Source organism: Leishmania infantum, chromosome 35 (assembly GCF_000002875.2).
Source record: "Leishmania infantum JPCM5 genome chromosome 35".
NCBI lineage: Eukaryota > Euglenozoa > Kinetoplastea > Trypanosomatida > Trypanosomatidae > Leishmania > Leishmania infantum.
Genome location: NC_009419.2, coordinates 564,678 through 581,326, shown reverse-complemented (window position 1 = coordinate 581,326; position 16,649 = coordinate 564,678). Strand labels below are relative to the sequence as shown.

Genomic DNA, 16,649 nt, shown 5'->3' with positions numbered 1-16,649 from the left:
GCTCTACCAAGGAGGGCAAGAGAAGCAACAAAGCCACTTGACGAGGTGCGGGGGTACTCGTACAATGCAAATTGGGTGTATGTGCGTCTGCTTCTGCTCCGCCTCTCGGTATGTGTGCTGCAGTGCTGCTTGTCGAAGAGAGCGCGTGGGTGTGCACGAGCGCGAGGAATCACCAAACGTAAAGCAAAAAGACAAGAAAAGCAATGCGAAGAAAATAGGCGCGAACCACTCCTGAAGAAGGACGAGATCAAGCAAAAGCGCGAAAAAAAAAAACGGAAAGCAGCAACAAGGCCTACACCATACAGAAATATATGGGGAGATATATATATATATACATTCATATATGTATATAAAGATTTATATATATATATAGGTGTGTGTGTGTGTGTGTCAAGAAAGAGGCAAACACACACACACACAACAACAACAACAGCAACAACAGCAAAAAAAAAGAGACCGGCACGCAACAGGGAAATAAGAAGGAAGGAGAGGGGGCAAAGAGATGCGTGCACGCTCACGACCTAATCAAAGACACACGCACGCCAAACGAACGGAGTGAACGACCGAGCTACAGCGCACTCGCCCACACGCGCACACAAAGGCCAATGAGGCAACGGACGGAGAAGTGGGCGGGTCTGCGAACGACGCGGAAGAGCGGGAAGATGGAGATGTGAAACGAAGAGAGGGTCTAGATAATGACTCAGGATTCCGCTACACGTGGTTGTTGGTGTACCCCGCAGGTTTGTGGTAACATGTGAATGCGCGTATGGACGCACATGGTGTGCATGCGATGACGCGAGTCGCCGCAAGACAAGCAAAGGGGAAAAGAGGGACGGTAACGATTTGCATGTTTTTTTTTAATTTGCAATGGTAATGCGCCGTGAGAGGGATTGAAGCATTCGCGTATCTGCCGTGTTCGCTTCGCCTCTCGGGCAGAGCGACTAGGAGAGCAAGAAGGAACAGCGTGAAGACGCGCACACATGACTATCCCGGCCGCACTAGGGGCTGCCCGGTTCTTCGCGCAAAAAGGTAAGCGGCACTTTTTCCCTTCCAACGCTAGGTTGCTGTGCAGTCCTTGCAGCTGCTACAGTGCAGGGTCGTACCTGGGGAGGAGAAATGACGGGAAAAGAGGGCGTGCCGAAGGGTAAGTTGCGGAAGGAAGAGGGGAGCAGCGAAGACGTCCGCACAAAGTCTCTGTCTCTGTGTATGCGGCAAACTTCTCCCTCTCCGCCCCTCCCCGTCACCGCCGATGCGCAGGTCAGGCGCCGGTCCCTTCCTCGGCTGGCCTTCTCTTCTCCACGAGTTGCTCCGGTGCCCACCAGTGTCTGAGTGTGTGTGTGTGTGTGTCTCCCTTCTCTTTTTGTTGCTGTTGTTTTAAGCCCGTCGGTTTGCCTTTCTTAGTAACAGTTGCTGAGATAAGGAACAAAGATGTGCGTGTGCCTCTTCCTCTTCATGATGCGCATGTGGGGTGTCCTACAGATGATCTGGCGGAGATGACAAAAGAAGAATCAGAGACAGAAAACCAACATAGACTAAAACTGCTACAGTATCGTGTTTGCATATTTGTGTGTGTATGCGCGCGCGTGTACCGGTTTGGGCGTTTGTGCAGTTGCGTATCAGCGGCGGGAATCATACACGCATCAGACACGCATCATACACACACCCTCCTAAGTAGTTAAGAACTATCAAGAAACAAGCGGGAAAAACAAATAAGGAGAACAGAAAGATCACAGAAAGCAACCCTGCAAGGGGAATAACGACATATCAAGGCAGTGGCACACACACACATATATGTGCACGTCTCTTTGCTTCGTCGCTTGCGTCACCTCGTCCATCCCTTTCTCTCCCTGTCCTCGAATTTTTCCCCTTTCATCAGTCAAACATGAGACGCCAGCTCCGACAGACGATCCGTGCACGCACGCATACACACACACACACAGAGGCGCGCACACGGGTATGCGTGAGTGTGAGCGTGTGTCCATGGGAAGGTGTATGTGCTCCTACAACCTTAGAGAAACCCAGAGAGAAGGGAAGACACACAGACGCGAAAGAGGTCAGCGCATAACAGGGGGCGGGCCATGAAGTGCGGCAACGCGGAACAGAAAAATGCAGAGCAGAGAGACGGTTAGCCTCTGCGCGAATCGAGTGCCGTAACTTGTACTGTGCGCCGTGCGTATGCGCGTGGCATTGGCGCTCTTCCACACAGACACCCTTCCGCCTGTAATCGAGCCGTACCCCTTTCTCTGCATGCCCCTCCCCCCCCCTCATCCTTTTCGCCCTCTCAATGGCATCCAGTCGCCACGCTCTAATACCAGTACTTGTACGACCAGTGCTGCGTCCAATCGTAGTTGGGAATGGACGAGATGTAGCCGAGATAGCTGTACACGGGCTTGCGGCCGTAGAAGTAGTGCTGGAGAACCTCCTGGACGTTGCTAGCGGTGGTGTCGTCGATGCGGTCGTACATCTCCGTCAGCGGCACGCGGCGACCGTAGTGCAGCACCTGGCGACCAATATCCTTGGCGGAGTTGGCGCTACCGTCCATGTTGAAAAGCAGCTGCGCCTTCATGTTCACCTTCGCCTGCGCGAGCTCGTTGTCGTGCAGCATCTTCTGCGCAATACGGCACCACTCGGCGATCGTGTACTGCAGCACCTCCACAATCACACCACCGTCGCCCGGGCCACCCATCGCCTGGCGGCCCACCACATACATGCCGCACAGGCCGACGTCCTTGTAGCTGTGTAGGAACGGGTTCGCGGTCTCGATGGACTTCTCGTTGAAGTGAGTGTTGGTCGGGGTGGAGTGGTCGAGCGAGGAGAAGGTCTTCAGCACGCGATGCATGGCGTGCTGGCCGAGCTCGTGCTGGGAACGGTGGAAGGAGCCCGGAATCTCGCACGCGAGGGCGAGCGGGACGTTGTCCTCACACGCGGCGCCGCAGGTCTCGAAGCCCCAGGCCACGTTCACCGTTTTGTAGCGCAGGTTCCACAGGCGGTACTCACCACCGACGTAGCGGGACTCTGGAATCACGGTGGCGGCCTTCTCAGGAGCCCTGGGGAGGTCACCAAAGTAGCTCTTGGCGGCCTTCTCCAGGACGGTGTGGTCGACGCCACCGCTGCCAACAACGACGACGCGGTTGCCGGCGAGGGTGCTGGCGCGGTAGTTGCGCATCTGCTCGGCCGTCACCTTCTTTACGCCTTCCTCCGTACCGTAGAGCGGAGTACCCACACCGTACGGGGTGCTGTCGAAAGCGCAGCGGTGCAAGTTGTCCATGACCAGATCGTCGGGGCGCTCCTCGAACAGGTGCTGATCCTGGTGCACCATGGCGCGTGCCTTCACGATGTCGGCATCCTCCATGCGAGCGTTGCGCACCACGTCAGCCAGCAGACCGATAGCACGGTCAGTGTTCTCCTTGGTGACCTTCATGTACAGGTAGGTCTGCTCACGGCCCACGCTCACCTCCAGCTGGCCGCCAAGCTCCTCGACAGCCTTCGCGATCTGCTCGCGTGACTGGTTCGTCGTGCCAAGGAAGCCGCACTTCTCCAGCACGCGGGCCGTGCCGGCGTAGGCAATCGGCTCGTAGCGGGACCCGGCGTCCATCCACACGCCGACGGTCGCGAGCTTAGAAAGCGGGTTCTCCTCGCACGCAACGCGCACGCCGTTGCCGAGCGTCGACACATTGGTGGGCGGGATCTTGCTGAGGACTTCGCGGAACGCAGCCGAAGTCGCGTGGTTCGACGCCGGACGGGCGCGCTGCACCAGGGTGGAAAAGCTAACCGACATCACTGGTCGAGTCCTTAGAGAACTGTGTGTGTGTGTGTGTGTGTGTGTGTTGCGTGTCCCCTAAGAACAACAGCAGAAAAGACAAAGACGCGTCCTTCGCTAGCTTGACTACTGCATTGGCATAGCCGGAGTCATTATCGGCGGCGAGGTGCGTAGACGGTGATGGTGAGGATCGATGGCCGTGCGTGAAGACAAGAAGAAGGGCATGGAGAGAAGAAAGAGCATGGTTGGAAGAGCAAGAAAGCTCACATCCCGGGCCGGTGCCAGCCACTCCTTTGATCGAAACAGGGCAGCATCAGCCGCCCGTGAGAGCCATGCACTCCTAGCAGACAAGCTCGGCGCAGAGAGTGGAAGCCAGGAGCTGACCAAGAAACTGCACCGCACATGTTGAGAGTAGTCAGCACGCGCACACAGATACACATATGTACACCTACGCGAGCGCAATGCAGTGCGATACCTGACGAAGAAAGGGAACTAATCACTTCGTGTGTCTCAAATTGTACACACACACACAAGCACATGCTTCAGCAATTTATGTGTGCTCACGGAGCCTGAACCACGAAAATAGGGCTGAGTAGCGGGGATCCTCTGCCCCGCAACCCCTCCCCTTCGCCTTTTCTCTGCATCTCTCTGCCTCCTCGCTCGCTGATGCCGTGCTTCAACGCAAGCGCACTGCTGCCGGGAGATCGGCGCCCGCGAAAAAAAAAGCTGAAGAAGCGTGTATGTGTACTCGTACACGTGTGTGTGTGTGTGTGTGTGTGTGTCGAGGGAGGGGGAGGGACAGATAAAGGTGACGAATGGGGAAGGGATCTTTTATTCAAAAATCGAAAGAGGGCCAAGGAGAGAGAGCCCAAAACGAAGTGCGTGAGGCGGGTATGAGATGCATACAGTGCGACGGAAAGAAACGGCGGAGAAACGACGGAAGTGGCGAGCAAAACGGCAGTGCAACGAGTCACAGCCAGCCCCGATGCTGTGAAGAAGAGAAAATGTGGAGAAATGAAACCGTGCTTCGCTCCGCATTGCTGCGCTACTGCCTGTTTGGTGCGCGCTTTCGCCCTCCCTTGTTGTCGTGTGCATCCCACTTTTGCCCTACTTGCCACCCGGAATCTTCTCGATGCCAACCATCGTCCGGAAGAGCACGCCGACGTGCGATAAGTCGCAGAACGGGCTGTTGTCCGTGTGCTTGCAGCGGCACAATAAGTACTTCTTGGAGGTGTCCACCGTGAACTCCTTCGGCTTCAGGTCTGTCTTGTGCTCCTCATTGTACGCACGGTGGGCGCCGTCGCAGAAGGGCTGCGTCTTGCTCAGCCCACACGAACACCAGTAGTACTTCGTACCAGCCTCCAGCGTCACCATGCAGGGGGTCCGGTTCGGCAGGTGTACGATGCGCCGAGGGTTCGTGGGGTCCACCTTCGTCTTCCACGAGGCGGCTAAGAGACGGCAGCGCTGCATCCTAGGGAAAGCGAGGATGGTCTCGTGTATGAACCGCAGTGCGAGCGTGTCTGCGCTTGCAAATCGAGTTGCCCTCCGCACAAGAAAGGGGCGCACTGCAGCGTGAGGAAAGAGGGAGTAGAGATGCGATACAGCCAGCAAAGCAGCACTGGTCTCTGCAATCTTTTGTGTGTGTGTGTGTGTGTGTGTGTGTGCACAAGCAAGTGTATATTATTGTAGGGGGGAAGGGAGAGGGTGGCACACGCGAGAAAAAGGAGGCAGAGAAGAGGAGGGTATCATGTGAGCAGTGCACAGGGACAATCACAGCTGAAGAGGCGGCGGCGAATGGCGTTCCAGGTGAAGCCGACGAGCGTGAGTTCGAGGGGTTGCGCAGAGGGAGGAGACGCACATGCGCGGGAGTTGTGTAGTGCTGTTCCCCGAATGGCTCGCACGAAAGTCCTGCCGGCCATCCGGCTAACAAGACAATAGCCACACCACCGCCATACTTCGCATATTTAAACAAATACGTCATGTGTCACCGTGTGGAGTCGAGCCAACAAGAGAGAACAGCTGTGAGAAAGCGAGATCACGCAACGAGAGCAACGCTGAGTAACTCAAAGGCAAACGAAGGAGAGAGAACCACACGCACGCACACAGGAAAGAGTGGTTAGCAGGCGAAGAGAGTGCACACGCAAACGACACCGATGAAAGTAAAGTACAACGGGGGTGAGAAAAGTAGTAAATGCGGAAGGGCACCATGGAGAAAAAAAGACGCGCACGAAGGCGGAAGAAGGGGCAACATGCACTTGGCTTTAACGAAAAGGAAATCGATAAAGTGTCATGAAGTCTGTCGTGTACCCTTCGTCTATTCAACATCAGAGACGCGCGCGGACATCGACGAATCACGGAGGGAAGAGGGGAAATGCGCCTTGGGAGGGAAAAAAAAGGGCACAGCACTAACGAGCGGGGGGTTCAAGGAGACAGGCAAGCAGGGAAAGGAGGAGGAAGAGGAGGCAAGACCGTGAGGAGTCAAAAAGAGGGTTGGAGCAAGAAGAGTGACGAAGTGAAACGACATGCAACAGCAAAAAAAAAAGCACACACACACACACACCATCCACATCACCGACTCCTGCACACGAAAAGGTTACACGGCAGCCACTAAGAGAGGCAGGAGGACGAGAGGACGCTAGACAAACAGAGAAGATGGGAAAAGAGCAGATTCACAACGCAAACATCCATGCACACACATGCAGCTTTCACGGAGGGAACAAAAGGAGAGAAGGCAGTGGACAAGAACTAAGGCTCGCGTCTCATTATCGGGGGTGATGGGGGACAAACTAAGAGCAGCTGTACGGCATTGGTATATTGAACTATGTTCGCAAATGCGTTTGCAAGTTGCTGTCGGTTTCTTCTCTTCGCCAGCAAAAAAGAGTGACGCAACAACAGTGCGGACACGCCACGCAGATCCGCGGAGAAAAGGAGTCCGAGGAGTGCACGCGTGTTATACGCACGCGTGTACTCATACTCCCCTCCCCCACCTCTCCGCCTTCCCCAGGGTCATCTTCAAATCTGGCCCACACAGACAAGATTACCTCCCTCAGTCACAGTATCCTATGTACCACTATCACACACTTCACCAACGATGCTTACGCAGAAAACTGCGTGCGCACTTTTTTTTCCGTGCTCAATCTCTAAATAGCCCACATGATGCCGGCAGCCTCAGTGCGTGGCATCTCAGGGTCGAGTGCCCACTCTTTGTGGGGAAGTCAGGAGCCTGCAGCCTGGTCCACGGCGCCGCTGGCGGACTCTTGGTGTCGGCACACAGGTCTGAGCCGGCACCGTGCTGAAGAGACTCGCGGCCACGATCACGTCTGTGCCCGCTCACTACGCATCGTTTTGATTATTCGACAAATATTGAAACACCCACTCCCGTCAAAGGCGTGCGGGCTCCGGAGAAGGCGAGGTGCTCCCGCTGCCACAGACTAACGGCGGCGCGTCCCACCTGTCACGGCACATGCGCGCAGGCCGTCCAACCACGCCCACCGAGGCAGCAACGCCGCCCCCGTAGCAGGCCCCAAGATCCACTAGTGCGATCATTGTGCGCACGCGCTGCCATGCACAGCCAGCATGGTGTTTCGCATCCAAGCAAAGCATCCAGAGGTCAGCGGAGTACGAGCGATGCACGGAAACGGCGCGAGGAGATCCGCGCCGATCAACCCCAAAGTGCATGTGCGCGAAGCATGCGGCATACGCCCTACATCCGACCGGGTAGGCTGATGCGGCACAGATGCCGGAGGCGTGACGAGAACACCCCAGACTGGCACCATCGAGTCCTCCAGACCCGAATGTGACGGGCCTCCGGAGCAGATTATGGGATGCCACGGCTTGAAGCCACTGAAAGGGCGAAGCACGGCATACGGGCAGAGTGTGCAAGGGGGTCTCAGTGGGCCCTGGCCTGCGGCTGGCCAACTGTTTCCTTGAGCCCATCCGGCATGCGCCTGGACAACACCCTGTTACATGCACGCCAGGCACCACCGCTTTCTGCCCTCGAGCAGGACCCTGAGCACGTCCCGCCTGGATCAGAGCGTGCGATGCAACCAGGTCCATCTCGCGCCCATCGCACAGCACGTAACCGAGGAAAGAACGATGAAGGTCATGAAGTGCCCGCTAGGCGCGTGACCCGATTCAGCGGCAGATGGTTTCGTCCTAGAGGACCAGAACGTAGCCGTGGTACAGCAGAGGTATGTGCGCTGTGGTTGTGTATGCGTGTGTACGTTTGTGGGCGTGCTCGTGGTGGCATGAACACGTTGACAAGAAAATGTTCCCTAAATAGGCTACACGCGCTTCGGCCTTTTCGTGATGAGACTCTCGAAATTGCGGAGCACAAATGCCTCCGCACGTTTTTCCCGTCCTAGCGTCGCCATGTCATCGCGTCGCTCCTTCATGATGATCTCCCGTTCCTTCTTCTCGCTCGCGGCGAGCTCCTTAATGCGGCGCTTGCACTCATTCCTCAATCGTTTTCTCTCTGTCGCGTCGAGGATCTCCAGGAACTCCTCCTCGTCATTGTCAGAAAGGTTCACCTCACTATTGCGGGGGGTCATGAGAGTCTCACTGATCACCGTCCCCAGCGGGGCTGGTGGCTCCACATCTGAGTCTGTCACGAAAAAGGAGGGATCCGCGTCGTCACCATCATGGGCAACGAGGTCGTCATTTACGTAGCGGGTGTGGCGGCTGCGGTGGGGCTTGAAAACGCCCTTGATGGCCGCAAAGAACGCCCCTGGAGTCTTTCGCTTAGACGGCGCAGCGGCGTTGCCCGCTTCCTTAGAGGCGACGTGCGACCCCGTAGCCGCGATGGCCGGCGTAGAGGTCGTGCCGTCATTGTTGGTGTCCTGCGTCAGCTGAGGAGTGGCTGCGGTGTTGTCTTGGGCGCCATCCATCTCTGGCGTGTAGAGGTAGTACACCGTCTGACCGTTCTCGTCCACGTACTCGCACACGTAAGATCCCTCTGGCACTGAGCCACCTATCCAATACTGCCCTGTCTGAGACTCATAGTAGTACGTGGTCGCCTGTGAACTCGTGTGCGCCGCCTCCGCGTCGGCGGCGGGTTGCTGCGGTTGCATCGAGTCCTGCAGCTCCTGCACGTACCAGTACGTGTCGCCTTTCTCGTCCGTGTAGCAGTAGTACTGCACCTCGCCGCCCCCCTGGCCGACAGCCTCATCTACTCCGCCGCTGTCCTCGCGCGCGTCGATTCCGTTGTGCTGATGCGCAGAGTCGCCGTTTTCGCGGTCCTCTATGCCGCTCTTCAAACTCACAAGGTCACCCGCACCGCCGATGTGTGGCGTGTCCGCCTCACGTGAATCCCCGTTTGTGCCCTCGGCGGTGGCATCTTCTGCGCCCAGGGCCAAGGGATGCAGCGCTTCGGCGGTCGGCGTAATACCCCCATGGTTCACTCGTGTGAGATGGGCAGGTTGCCGAGCATGCGGTATAGGGTGTTTGCCCCATACCTTTGTAAAGATGCCCTTGGAGGCGGAGGAGAAGCGACTGTGACTGGTGCGATGTCTGCCAGACGCGATAAGCTCATCGGTGCCGTGGTGACGACGGGTGACCGGGCAGCACACGCTGCTGCCGCGGGTGAAGCCGCAGTCCATGCAGGTGTCTGTCCCGACATAGATGCTGTTCTGCATGTGGTCCTCCAACCCCTCCGGATTCTGTGCAGCGCCGAGGCTGCTGCCCCTACGGCCTACCGAAAGTGGAGACGTCGCATCGCTTTGCGACGTCATGCTGCGACTGGACGGGCTCTTGTGGAACAGCCTTCGAAGCGTACCTAACCTGTGGTGGCGCTGGCCTGACGCGCCCGCGTCGGCATGTCCGCTCTCCATCGGTCTCACAAGCGCGATGTTGAGGAAGTCCGCGCTGTGAAGCGTCGCGTCGGTAACGGAGCTAGGGAGGGAAAACGGTGAAGATGGTTTCAGCGGCAGCAGCTTTGGCAGCAAAGAGAGACGAGCTGAGAGGGGAAAAAGGAACCACACACACACACACACACAGATGTTCAAAAAGGAAGCCACGCCCGCCGCACGGAGAGCAGAACGGGCGAAACAGCGGCGGGAGGGGGGTCGTAAAACTCAAAACGAAAGGAGGAGCCCGACGAAGAAAAGGCAGCACAAGAGATGGGAAGCCCCCGAACAATACGAGAGAGCAGCCTAATAACAAAGGTGCCGTGCTCAAGGCCCGGCTGGCCTTCGACTGAGGGTAGCAGGGGGGGCTATGGAAAAAAAAAGGTGGGTCGAAAGGCGGACAAGAGAAGGACAGACAGACAGGCCGAGAGAGCGAGAAAACGATAGAAGTCCCGCGAAAAGTGAAACAGGGGCGGCCGAAGAGTGAGAAAGCAAAAAAGATGAAAAGCACTTACTACTCGTTATTATTATTACCTTCTGCCACTGCTCTGCGCAGGTGCAGGTATGTGTATAACTGTGCTTGTGTAGGCACGTGCGTATGTGCTCCACGTTGAAGGAAACTTTAACGCTTACAATTGAGAAGTTGCGTCTCACTGCCGCTGTGCCTGGGGTTGCTTTGCGAACGATTTGTGCGTGGGTGTATCGAGATGGTAAAGGGGCCAAGTGTATGAGTGAATCGTTTCTAGACCTGCATATATACGCGTATGTGTGTGTGTGTGTGTGTGCGTCTGCACGTGCGTGTCTCCCCACAAGCGCCGGTGAGACAGATGCGAAGACGTAGAGAGGAGAGACGGCGCTGCTCACAAGTAAATGGCGACAGAAAAGACGGCAAGTTAGTCTGGGAAGCACCCCGGACTTCCACACAACTGAAAGACCGAAAAGAAAAAGATCTGTCGCTCTGGTTGATCTGCTCTTTGACTTCTTCAGCAGTTCGAAAACAAGTCGAGCGGTGTGAAACACCTGCCAACGTGGGAAAGGAGAATAGGGGAAGGGGGAACAAGAAAAAAAAGAAAAGGGGAGCAAAGATGGACGAGCCACAGGCCTAGAGCGTGAAAGAGCGAGAGTTGAAGGTGAGCCCTGTGAAGGATCAAGAAGATAGAGCAGGACAGCGAACCCAACAAACAGAGAAAGAAGCACCTTTTCGAGTCGATGATAATACACGGATGGTCGTTTGCGGAAATGGTCGTGTGGGCGTGGTTGTGGCCATCGGCATCTCTGTATGCACGCCAGGTCGAAGATGGTGCAGTATGAAGGAAACAAAATGCAACGGTGGGCAGTGAAAATGGAGGGAATTGTGCGGGCAAGATGCGCCCTCCATGACTCTGCGCATCGCCGCAGATAGAGGGGCGTGAAAGGGTGGCAATGCTTCATCAGGCAATGGAGATAGACCCAACCTACACTGCCTCTCGCGGGAACGCTGTAAAAGATGAGAAAGCTGAGCACCAGTGTCGAGGTGCCCAACGTGGCGAGTGCGCGTGCGTGTGTCTCCCGCGCTAGCAGCGTTGCGACGCCCGCCTCTGATTGATTGACACTTTTCTGTTGTTTGTTTCGATCCTCGCAAGTGGGTCTCATATCCATTGAATACGGCTTGTGCCAAGAGAACAAGTCCTCCTGGCGGAGCACACGTGTATGAGCCTGTGCATATGCATATGTGTCTATGGCGTACCGCGGGCACCGAGACGAACGTGGTCTGTTCATACTAGGTAAGAGAGCACGAGAGAGGGAGGGGTCAATCAACTGCGTAAATGTGTAGCAACGCGCCCTCTACTGCTTGCCTCAGCATCCACGGCCATAGGCACTGTTGGTGGTCCTGTAGGTGTCTGTCTCAGGCGACCCACCGACAACGCCGCGGTGACCGATGTGTGCCACCCTATGAGCAGCTACCGCTGCTCTAGCCTCCGTCGCTGACCTAACAGGTACTCCCTGGCAATGCGTACGTTCGAAAATCGAAAAGTGCTGGCGCGTCGCCACGCAGCCTCGCGGGGCGGGTCGACGTAGTGGAACATACAAGGCGTCCAGCGGACCAGCTACCTCGACAAGGGCTGCAGAGCCCATGAGATGTGAGACCTTCGCGCGAGACGACGAGGCTTCCCGCAGAGGCAGGACTGAGGGCTGAAGCGAAGGATCGCGAGTCGTCTCCGCTCTCCATGACGAATCTGTAAAGTCAGAGCTACGTGTGTCGTTAGGAGTGCGAGGCGTCTCGGTGCCGTGATCGCAAGAGCCGCCCTTGTCCCTAAAGGTCGTCGACACCGGTGCCGACGCCGCAGGTGATTCTCCACGCGTTGCTGCTGGCTGACTCAGTGAAGCGCTTTCTGGAGCGCGTGCCTTCACGTCACTGCCGCCACGGGCACGCGAGGTCGAAAACGCGCTGTCGGAAACCAATGATTGAGAAACTCCGCGAATACCACTAGCATTGAAGGCAGTTGCCCGCAGGCTCATTGACCGCGAAGCTGCATGCGCTTGTTTATGTTCGTGTCGCAAAGCTGCTTGGGCTCCAACTGCAGCCAAGCTGCCACTTGACGCAGGCTGTCGTGCCGATGCAGTAGACAGAAGTGATGCGCTTGCGGAGGGCACCGCCGAGTTCGCCGCGGAAGAACCGCATGACGATGCACGGCGCGATGTTGGTCGACCCGACCGAGCATTGATGTCCGCTAGCATTGCTGGATGCATGCCAAACTTTGTCCACGACGGGTTGTGCTTCAGCCGATACACGCTGCACGGCGACGACGCTGCCGGTGCAGCAGAGGTGGAGTGGCTGTCCGCCATGACAGCGTGACGTCTGTGTGTCTGTGTGTGTGTGTGTGTGTGTGTGTGTGTGTGTGATACGATGAATGTGTACGCTCTATGGAAGGGAAAAAAAGGAGTGGAGAAAGGCGTGCGTTTTGTCCGATGGAGAGACTGTGAGCTCCGCCTTAGCGCCGCGGGTACGTACGTGTTTCTTTGCTTCTAAAGAGGATAGAGGGCAGAGAGGCTCGACAAGCACCGCTCTTCCTCACCTTATCTGCTGTCTTTCGCAAGAGGCCAAAATGGAAAGCGAAATAAGGGGTGGGTTGAGGGGAGGGCGAGGGGCATAAAGTAGCCAGGAAGAGGAGGGGAAGGGTTGTTCGAGTATTGGAGTGCTACAAGAGAAGTGCCTGTGCGCCAACGGGGATGGCAGAGAGTTCTCATTCGTATGTAGGCACAGCATAACACAGACGCTTACGTGAGCAAAACCTCGAGTCAGCTTGCGCGTGTGTGTGTGTGTGTGCGTGTGTGTGCGTGCGCAATCATGTGAATAACGAAGAAAAGGAAACGAAGGAATAACGCACCGAGAGGTGCGAGCGGCGTCGTTTCACGTAACTCAGCACTGTGTACGAATGCCCCCAATACGCAAAACAAGTGTGTATGTGTGTTTATATGTTTGTGTTTTCGTTTCGGAGACATGTCGAAATATAAGGATGTCACTGACGCCTCCCTGCATCGCTGTGCGTGGGGGAGGGTGGAGGGGATCGACACCCGAGAGGAAGATGCACAAACTCTGCAGGTGGCACACACGCACACACGCTCGAGGTACGCGTGATTTAAATCGTTTTCATGAGGTAGCGCGCGTTGCAGAACGGCGGGAAATCGGACGCGCATTCGCCGCCAAAGAGCTACCTGCCGGCGGAGCAGCGGCGCCGCTCCCTCCGTGGCCACCGCCAGCTCCAGAAGACGCGCCTCGCGCGCTTGATGACGCCGCCGACGGACGTGTCTTTTTTCTAATAGAGAAGGACATCGCGCAGGCGCAGGACTCGTCGACTAACTCATTGCCCACCACCACAAATGCGGATCCCTTCAGCTCGCTGTGGTAGTCCAGCGTTGCGTTCTCGAGTTTCGACGCGCTGAGAGTGTCCACGACTACGCGCGGCGACGGCTGCGCGCCAGTGAACGCTTCGTCGCTGGGCGATACCACGTCCACCTCTGCGATAGCCACATCCCCCTCGCAATTAAACTCTTCGTTCTTTTCAAAGGAAAACTTGTAGACGTAACCGTGGCAGCCGCCCGAGTCGATGGCGAGGCGAAGGTAGCGCGCATCGTTTGTAAATCCCTCCTCTGAGTTTTTTCGCGTGATCTGGGCCCACGCTCGCGGTGAGACAGAGAAGCTCTTGCCATAGAAGTCAGGCAACATGGTCGCTGGCGGCGATCCATGAGTCGTTGAGGTCGACGAGCCACTGGCCGCGGCGGCGCACCAGCGACGAAGAGAGAGGCGAAGCATCTCTACCCGACAGGAGAGCTCGGCAAAGGGAGGACAATAAAGAAGCGACGAGCAGGTGGTCGATTGAGAAATCAATAAAGGCGTGGATCAAGAGGCATTCCTGTTGTGACTTCTGCTCGTGTATGTAAATGCACGTATGGGTTTGCGTGCGTGTGTGCGTGGGCATGTCAGGCCAAGGGGGTGTGGAAGTCAAGAAAGGCGGCAGGAAGAAGAGGAGATGGCGGAAAGCAGAGGAGCATGAGAGCGTCGACTCAAAGAAGCGGAAGCGTACGCACAGGCGCGCACGCACACACACACACACGCAGACACATAAATGCACCCACGTACTGGAACGAAGGAGAGATGCCCGAAATAGAAAACGGGAACAGCAATGCGAAGCTCCTCCCCGGTGACGTTAATGACCTCACCGGAATTGAGTAAGGCGAACGAGTAAGGCGAAAAAAAAAACGGAAAAGAGGGAGGGTTACAAGCGTGCAAACGCATTGCATGAGTCGCAGGCGGAGGTCCGTCCCCCGCCCCTCCCTCCCCTCCCCTCTACTCCCCCGCCACCCTACATTATCGCCGCCCCATCACGCCTGCTGCTCATGAGCAGCTGGCCGTACGCCGCTGGGCCACTAAATCCCACGGCTGCCCCTTTCGCCTCCCGGCGCTCCTGTTGCGTCGCTGAGGGTTTCGCGCAGACGGAAAAGGAGACGCCGCTACCACCATCGCTAATTGAAGGACAGGGAGAGCAAAAGGTGACCTGGAGGGTCGTGAGATGGTGAGTCCGCTGGGAATGTGCTGTGCAACACAACCGCATAATCGGCAATATATAACGAGAAGAAATACACTTGAACAACACAAGAAAAGAGCATACGGTTGTGGACGGCACGGGCACGCAGGACATCAGCGGCGCTCGGCATCCGCGAGCGAAAACAAAGGTACAGGGAGCGCCTCTACTTGGACGTCAAAGCCATCTCGCAGACTCGCTGACTCTGGTGCCTTCAAGACAGCCCTAGTCCCTCTTGACCTTATCTGCCTTCTTTTTCGAGCGTGCGTCGTACCAGTCCATGAGCGGCTCCATCACGATCGCCAGGAAGAACAAGAAAGTAAAGAAACCAAGCGCCATTACCACGATGTCGAACACGAAGTCCTCGTAGTTGAGCGCTTCGTACATCAAAGCAAAGCCAGGGTAGTGTGAGAGGTACTCGGCGACGGCGCCAGCGACAGACAGCTTCTGCGCCTTGTACGCATCCGCCAGTACATCCTGAGCGAATTGCGCGATGAGCTGCTGCTGCTCTCCGCCCACCTTCCACGGCGTGTCCATCTTGATTGCCTCAAAGCGCGGCACATGAGTGCGCATCTTGAAGAAGCGGTCGCGCTTTGTGTCGATGATCATGACAGCCGGCAGCTGATCCAGCTCGATGTCGTAGCGCGAGCGCCACACCTCATACTCCACCACGTCGATATACGACCATGAAACGCGAGGGGTGCGCATCTCCTCCTCGATTGGCAAGTCGCTTCCGTGCTTTTTCTCCAGAGCGGCGTTTTCGGCCTGTGTGATCTCGCGCAGCACTGGCACAAAGTCCATGTCCTTGTCGTCGATTGGGCGATTCGTCATAACTACACCCAAGTAGTTCTTGGGGTAGTACGCGAGGGTGGCGAACATGGCCGACGACGCGTCCTCGACGGCGTGGAAGCCGTTCAGGGCCAGAAAGTTCTCGAGTGACGTGCTCATTGTCAGCGTATCGGCGTCGACCTGGCGGGTCCTGTGCTTGGACGACCTCGCGACACTGCGCTCCTCCACCCACGGTCCCGAGTAGCAGTGAGGCTCGCGGTAGCGATCGGAGAAGACAACCAGAGCCTCACCGCCTGGGCCGCTGGCCTTCCCCGCCGCCACGCACGCCTTCGCCTTCTCCACCACTTTTTTATACTTGTCACTGGCGTGCTCCGCCCAGCCCTCCGCCTGCGACTTCTCGTAGATGACGGCAAAGCGGATGTTACTAACGGACGCGGCGCCATCGATGGCGTGGCTCCAGTGGGCTGTGCGCTGGCTTTCAGGCGCACTGGAGGATGTGGCTGGCACGTAGACGTAGCAGGGCACACGCGTTGTGCCGCTCTTCTCCTCGACCTCATTGAAGTGTGACACATCCGTGACATCCTCCGAAAAGCTCCCGGTGTCCATGGCGTTCTGGAGGTACGTCGAGAACTGCATGAAACCCTGCTGGGTGTTGCCGCCTTCGTACAGGTGCCACTGCCTGCCCTTGCCGGTGGTGTACAAAAGGGTGGGGAAGCGCTCCACGTCGAAGTACTCCGAGACCGCCGTGTTCTTCTGTACGTCGACCACCGCGAAGTTGCTGTGCGGCACCTTCATTAGATCCAACTGCATGCTGGCATTCAGAAACTGTGGCAAGAGAGATTTGCAGTGAGGACACCATGGCGAGTAACAGAGAACAAGGAACGCACGCGGGGTTGCGCGCTTGCTGGGAAAGAGGTAAGACTCGAAGTTTGCGTTGTTCAGCACTACCATGGAGTCAGGTATCTTGTAGGTGGTTGTGGAGCCCTCAGAGATGAGCTCCAGCACCGCCGAGGCATCCTCGCCTACATCCTCTACCGCCAACGCGTGCGAGAGGCACAGAGTTGCAACGAAGACAACAAGTACCAACAGCGGCGTCCGCCGCGGTGTACGGTGCATAGCTGGCTTCGTGCTTCCTTTGATGCAGGCCTACACCTCTGCTTGTATGTGTGTGTGTGTGTGTGTGTTTGTCGCTAG

The 16,649-nt window shown here is 56.8% G+C and overlaps 6 protein-coding genes across 6 annotated transcripts; all 6 read right to left on the bottom strand.

Moving 5' to 3' along the window:
• Positions 1 to 2,305: 2,305 nt before the first annotated feature.
• LINJ_35_1390 (metallo-peptidase, Clan ME, Family M16) lies at positions 2,306 to 3,778 on the bottom strand (the record flags this gene model as incomplete). The annotated part of the gene is made up of 1 exon (XM_001468913.1): positions 2,306 to 3,778. One exon carries the CDS (start codon positions 3,776 to 3,778, stop codon positions 2,306 to 2,308), a length of 1,473 nt encoding a protein of 490 aa, XP_001468950.1.
• Positions 3,779 to 4,867: 1,089 nt separating this feature from the next.
• Positions 4,868 to 5,230, bottom strand: LINJ_35_1380 (hypothetical protein, unknown function; the record flags this gene model as incomplete). Its single annotated transcript, XM_001468912.1, has 1 exon — positions 4,868 to 5,230. One exon carries the CDS (start codon positions 5,228 to 5,230, stop codon positions 4,868 to 4,870), a length of 363 nt encoding a protein of 120 aa, XP_001468949.1.
• Positions 5,231 to 8,043: 2,813 nt separating this feature from the next.
• LINJ_35_1370 (hypothetical protein, unknown function) lies at positions 8,044 to 9,393 on the bottom strand (the record flags this gene model as incomplete). Its single annotated transcript, XM_001468911.1, has 1 exon — positions 8,044 to 9,393. One exon carries the CDS (start codon positions 9,391 to 9,393, stop codon positions 8,044 to 8,046), a length of 1,350 nt encoding a protein of 449 aa, XP_001468948.1.
• A 2,046-nt stretch (positions 9,394 to 11,439) lies between these two features.
• Positions 11,440 to 12,429, bottom strand: LINJ_35_1360 (hypothetical protein; the record flags this gene model as incomplete). The annotated part of the gene is made up of 1 exon (XM_003392748.1): positions 11,440 to 12,429. The coding sequence occupies one exon, from the start codon at positions 12,427 to 12,429 to the stop codon at positions 11,440 to 11,442; it is 990 nt and encodes a 329-aa protein (XP_003392796.1).
• An 805-nt stretch (positions 12,430 to 13,234) lies between these two features.
• LINJ_35_1350 (conserved hypothetical protein) lies at positions 13,235 to 13,897 on the bottom strand (the record flags this gene model as incomplete). Its single annotated transcript, XM_001468910.1, has 1 exon — positions 13,235 to 13,897. The coding sequence occupies one exon, from the start codon at positions 13,895 to 13,897 to the stop codon at positions 13,235 to 13,237; it is 663 nt and encodes a 220-aa protein (XP_001468947.1).
• Positions 13,898 to 14,891: 994 nt separating this feature from the next.
• On the bottom strand, positions 14,892 to 16,571 carry LINJ_35_1340 (conserved hypothetical protein; the record flags this gene model as incomplete). Its single annotated transcript, XM_001468909.1, has 1 exon — positions 14,892 to 16,571. One exon carries the CDS (start codon positions 16,569 to 16,571, stop codon positions 14,892 to 14,894), a length of 1,680 nt encoding a protein of 559 aa, XP_001468946.1.
• Positions 16,572 to 16,649: the final 78 nt, after the last annotated feature.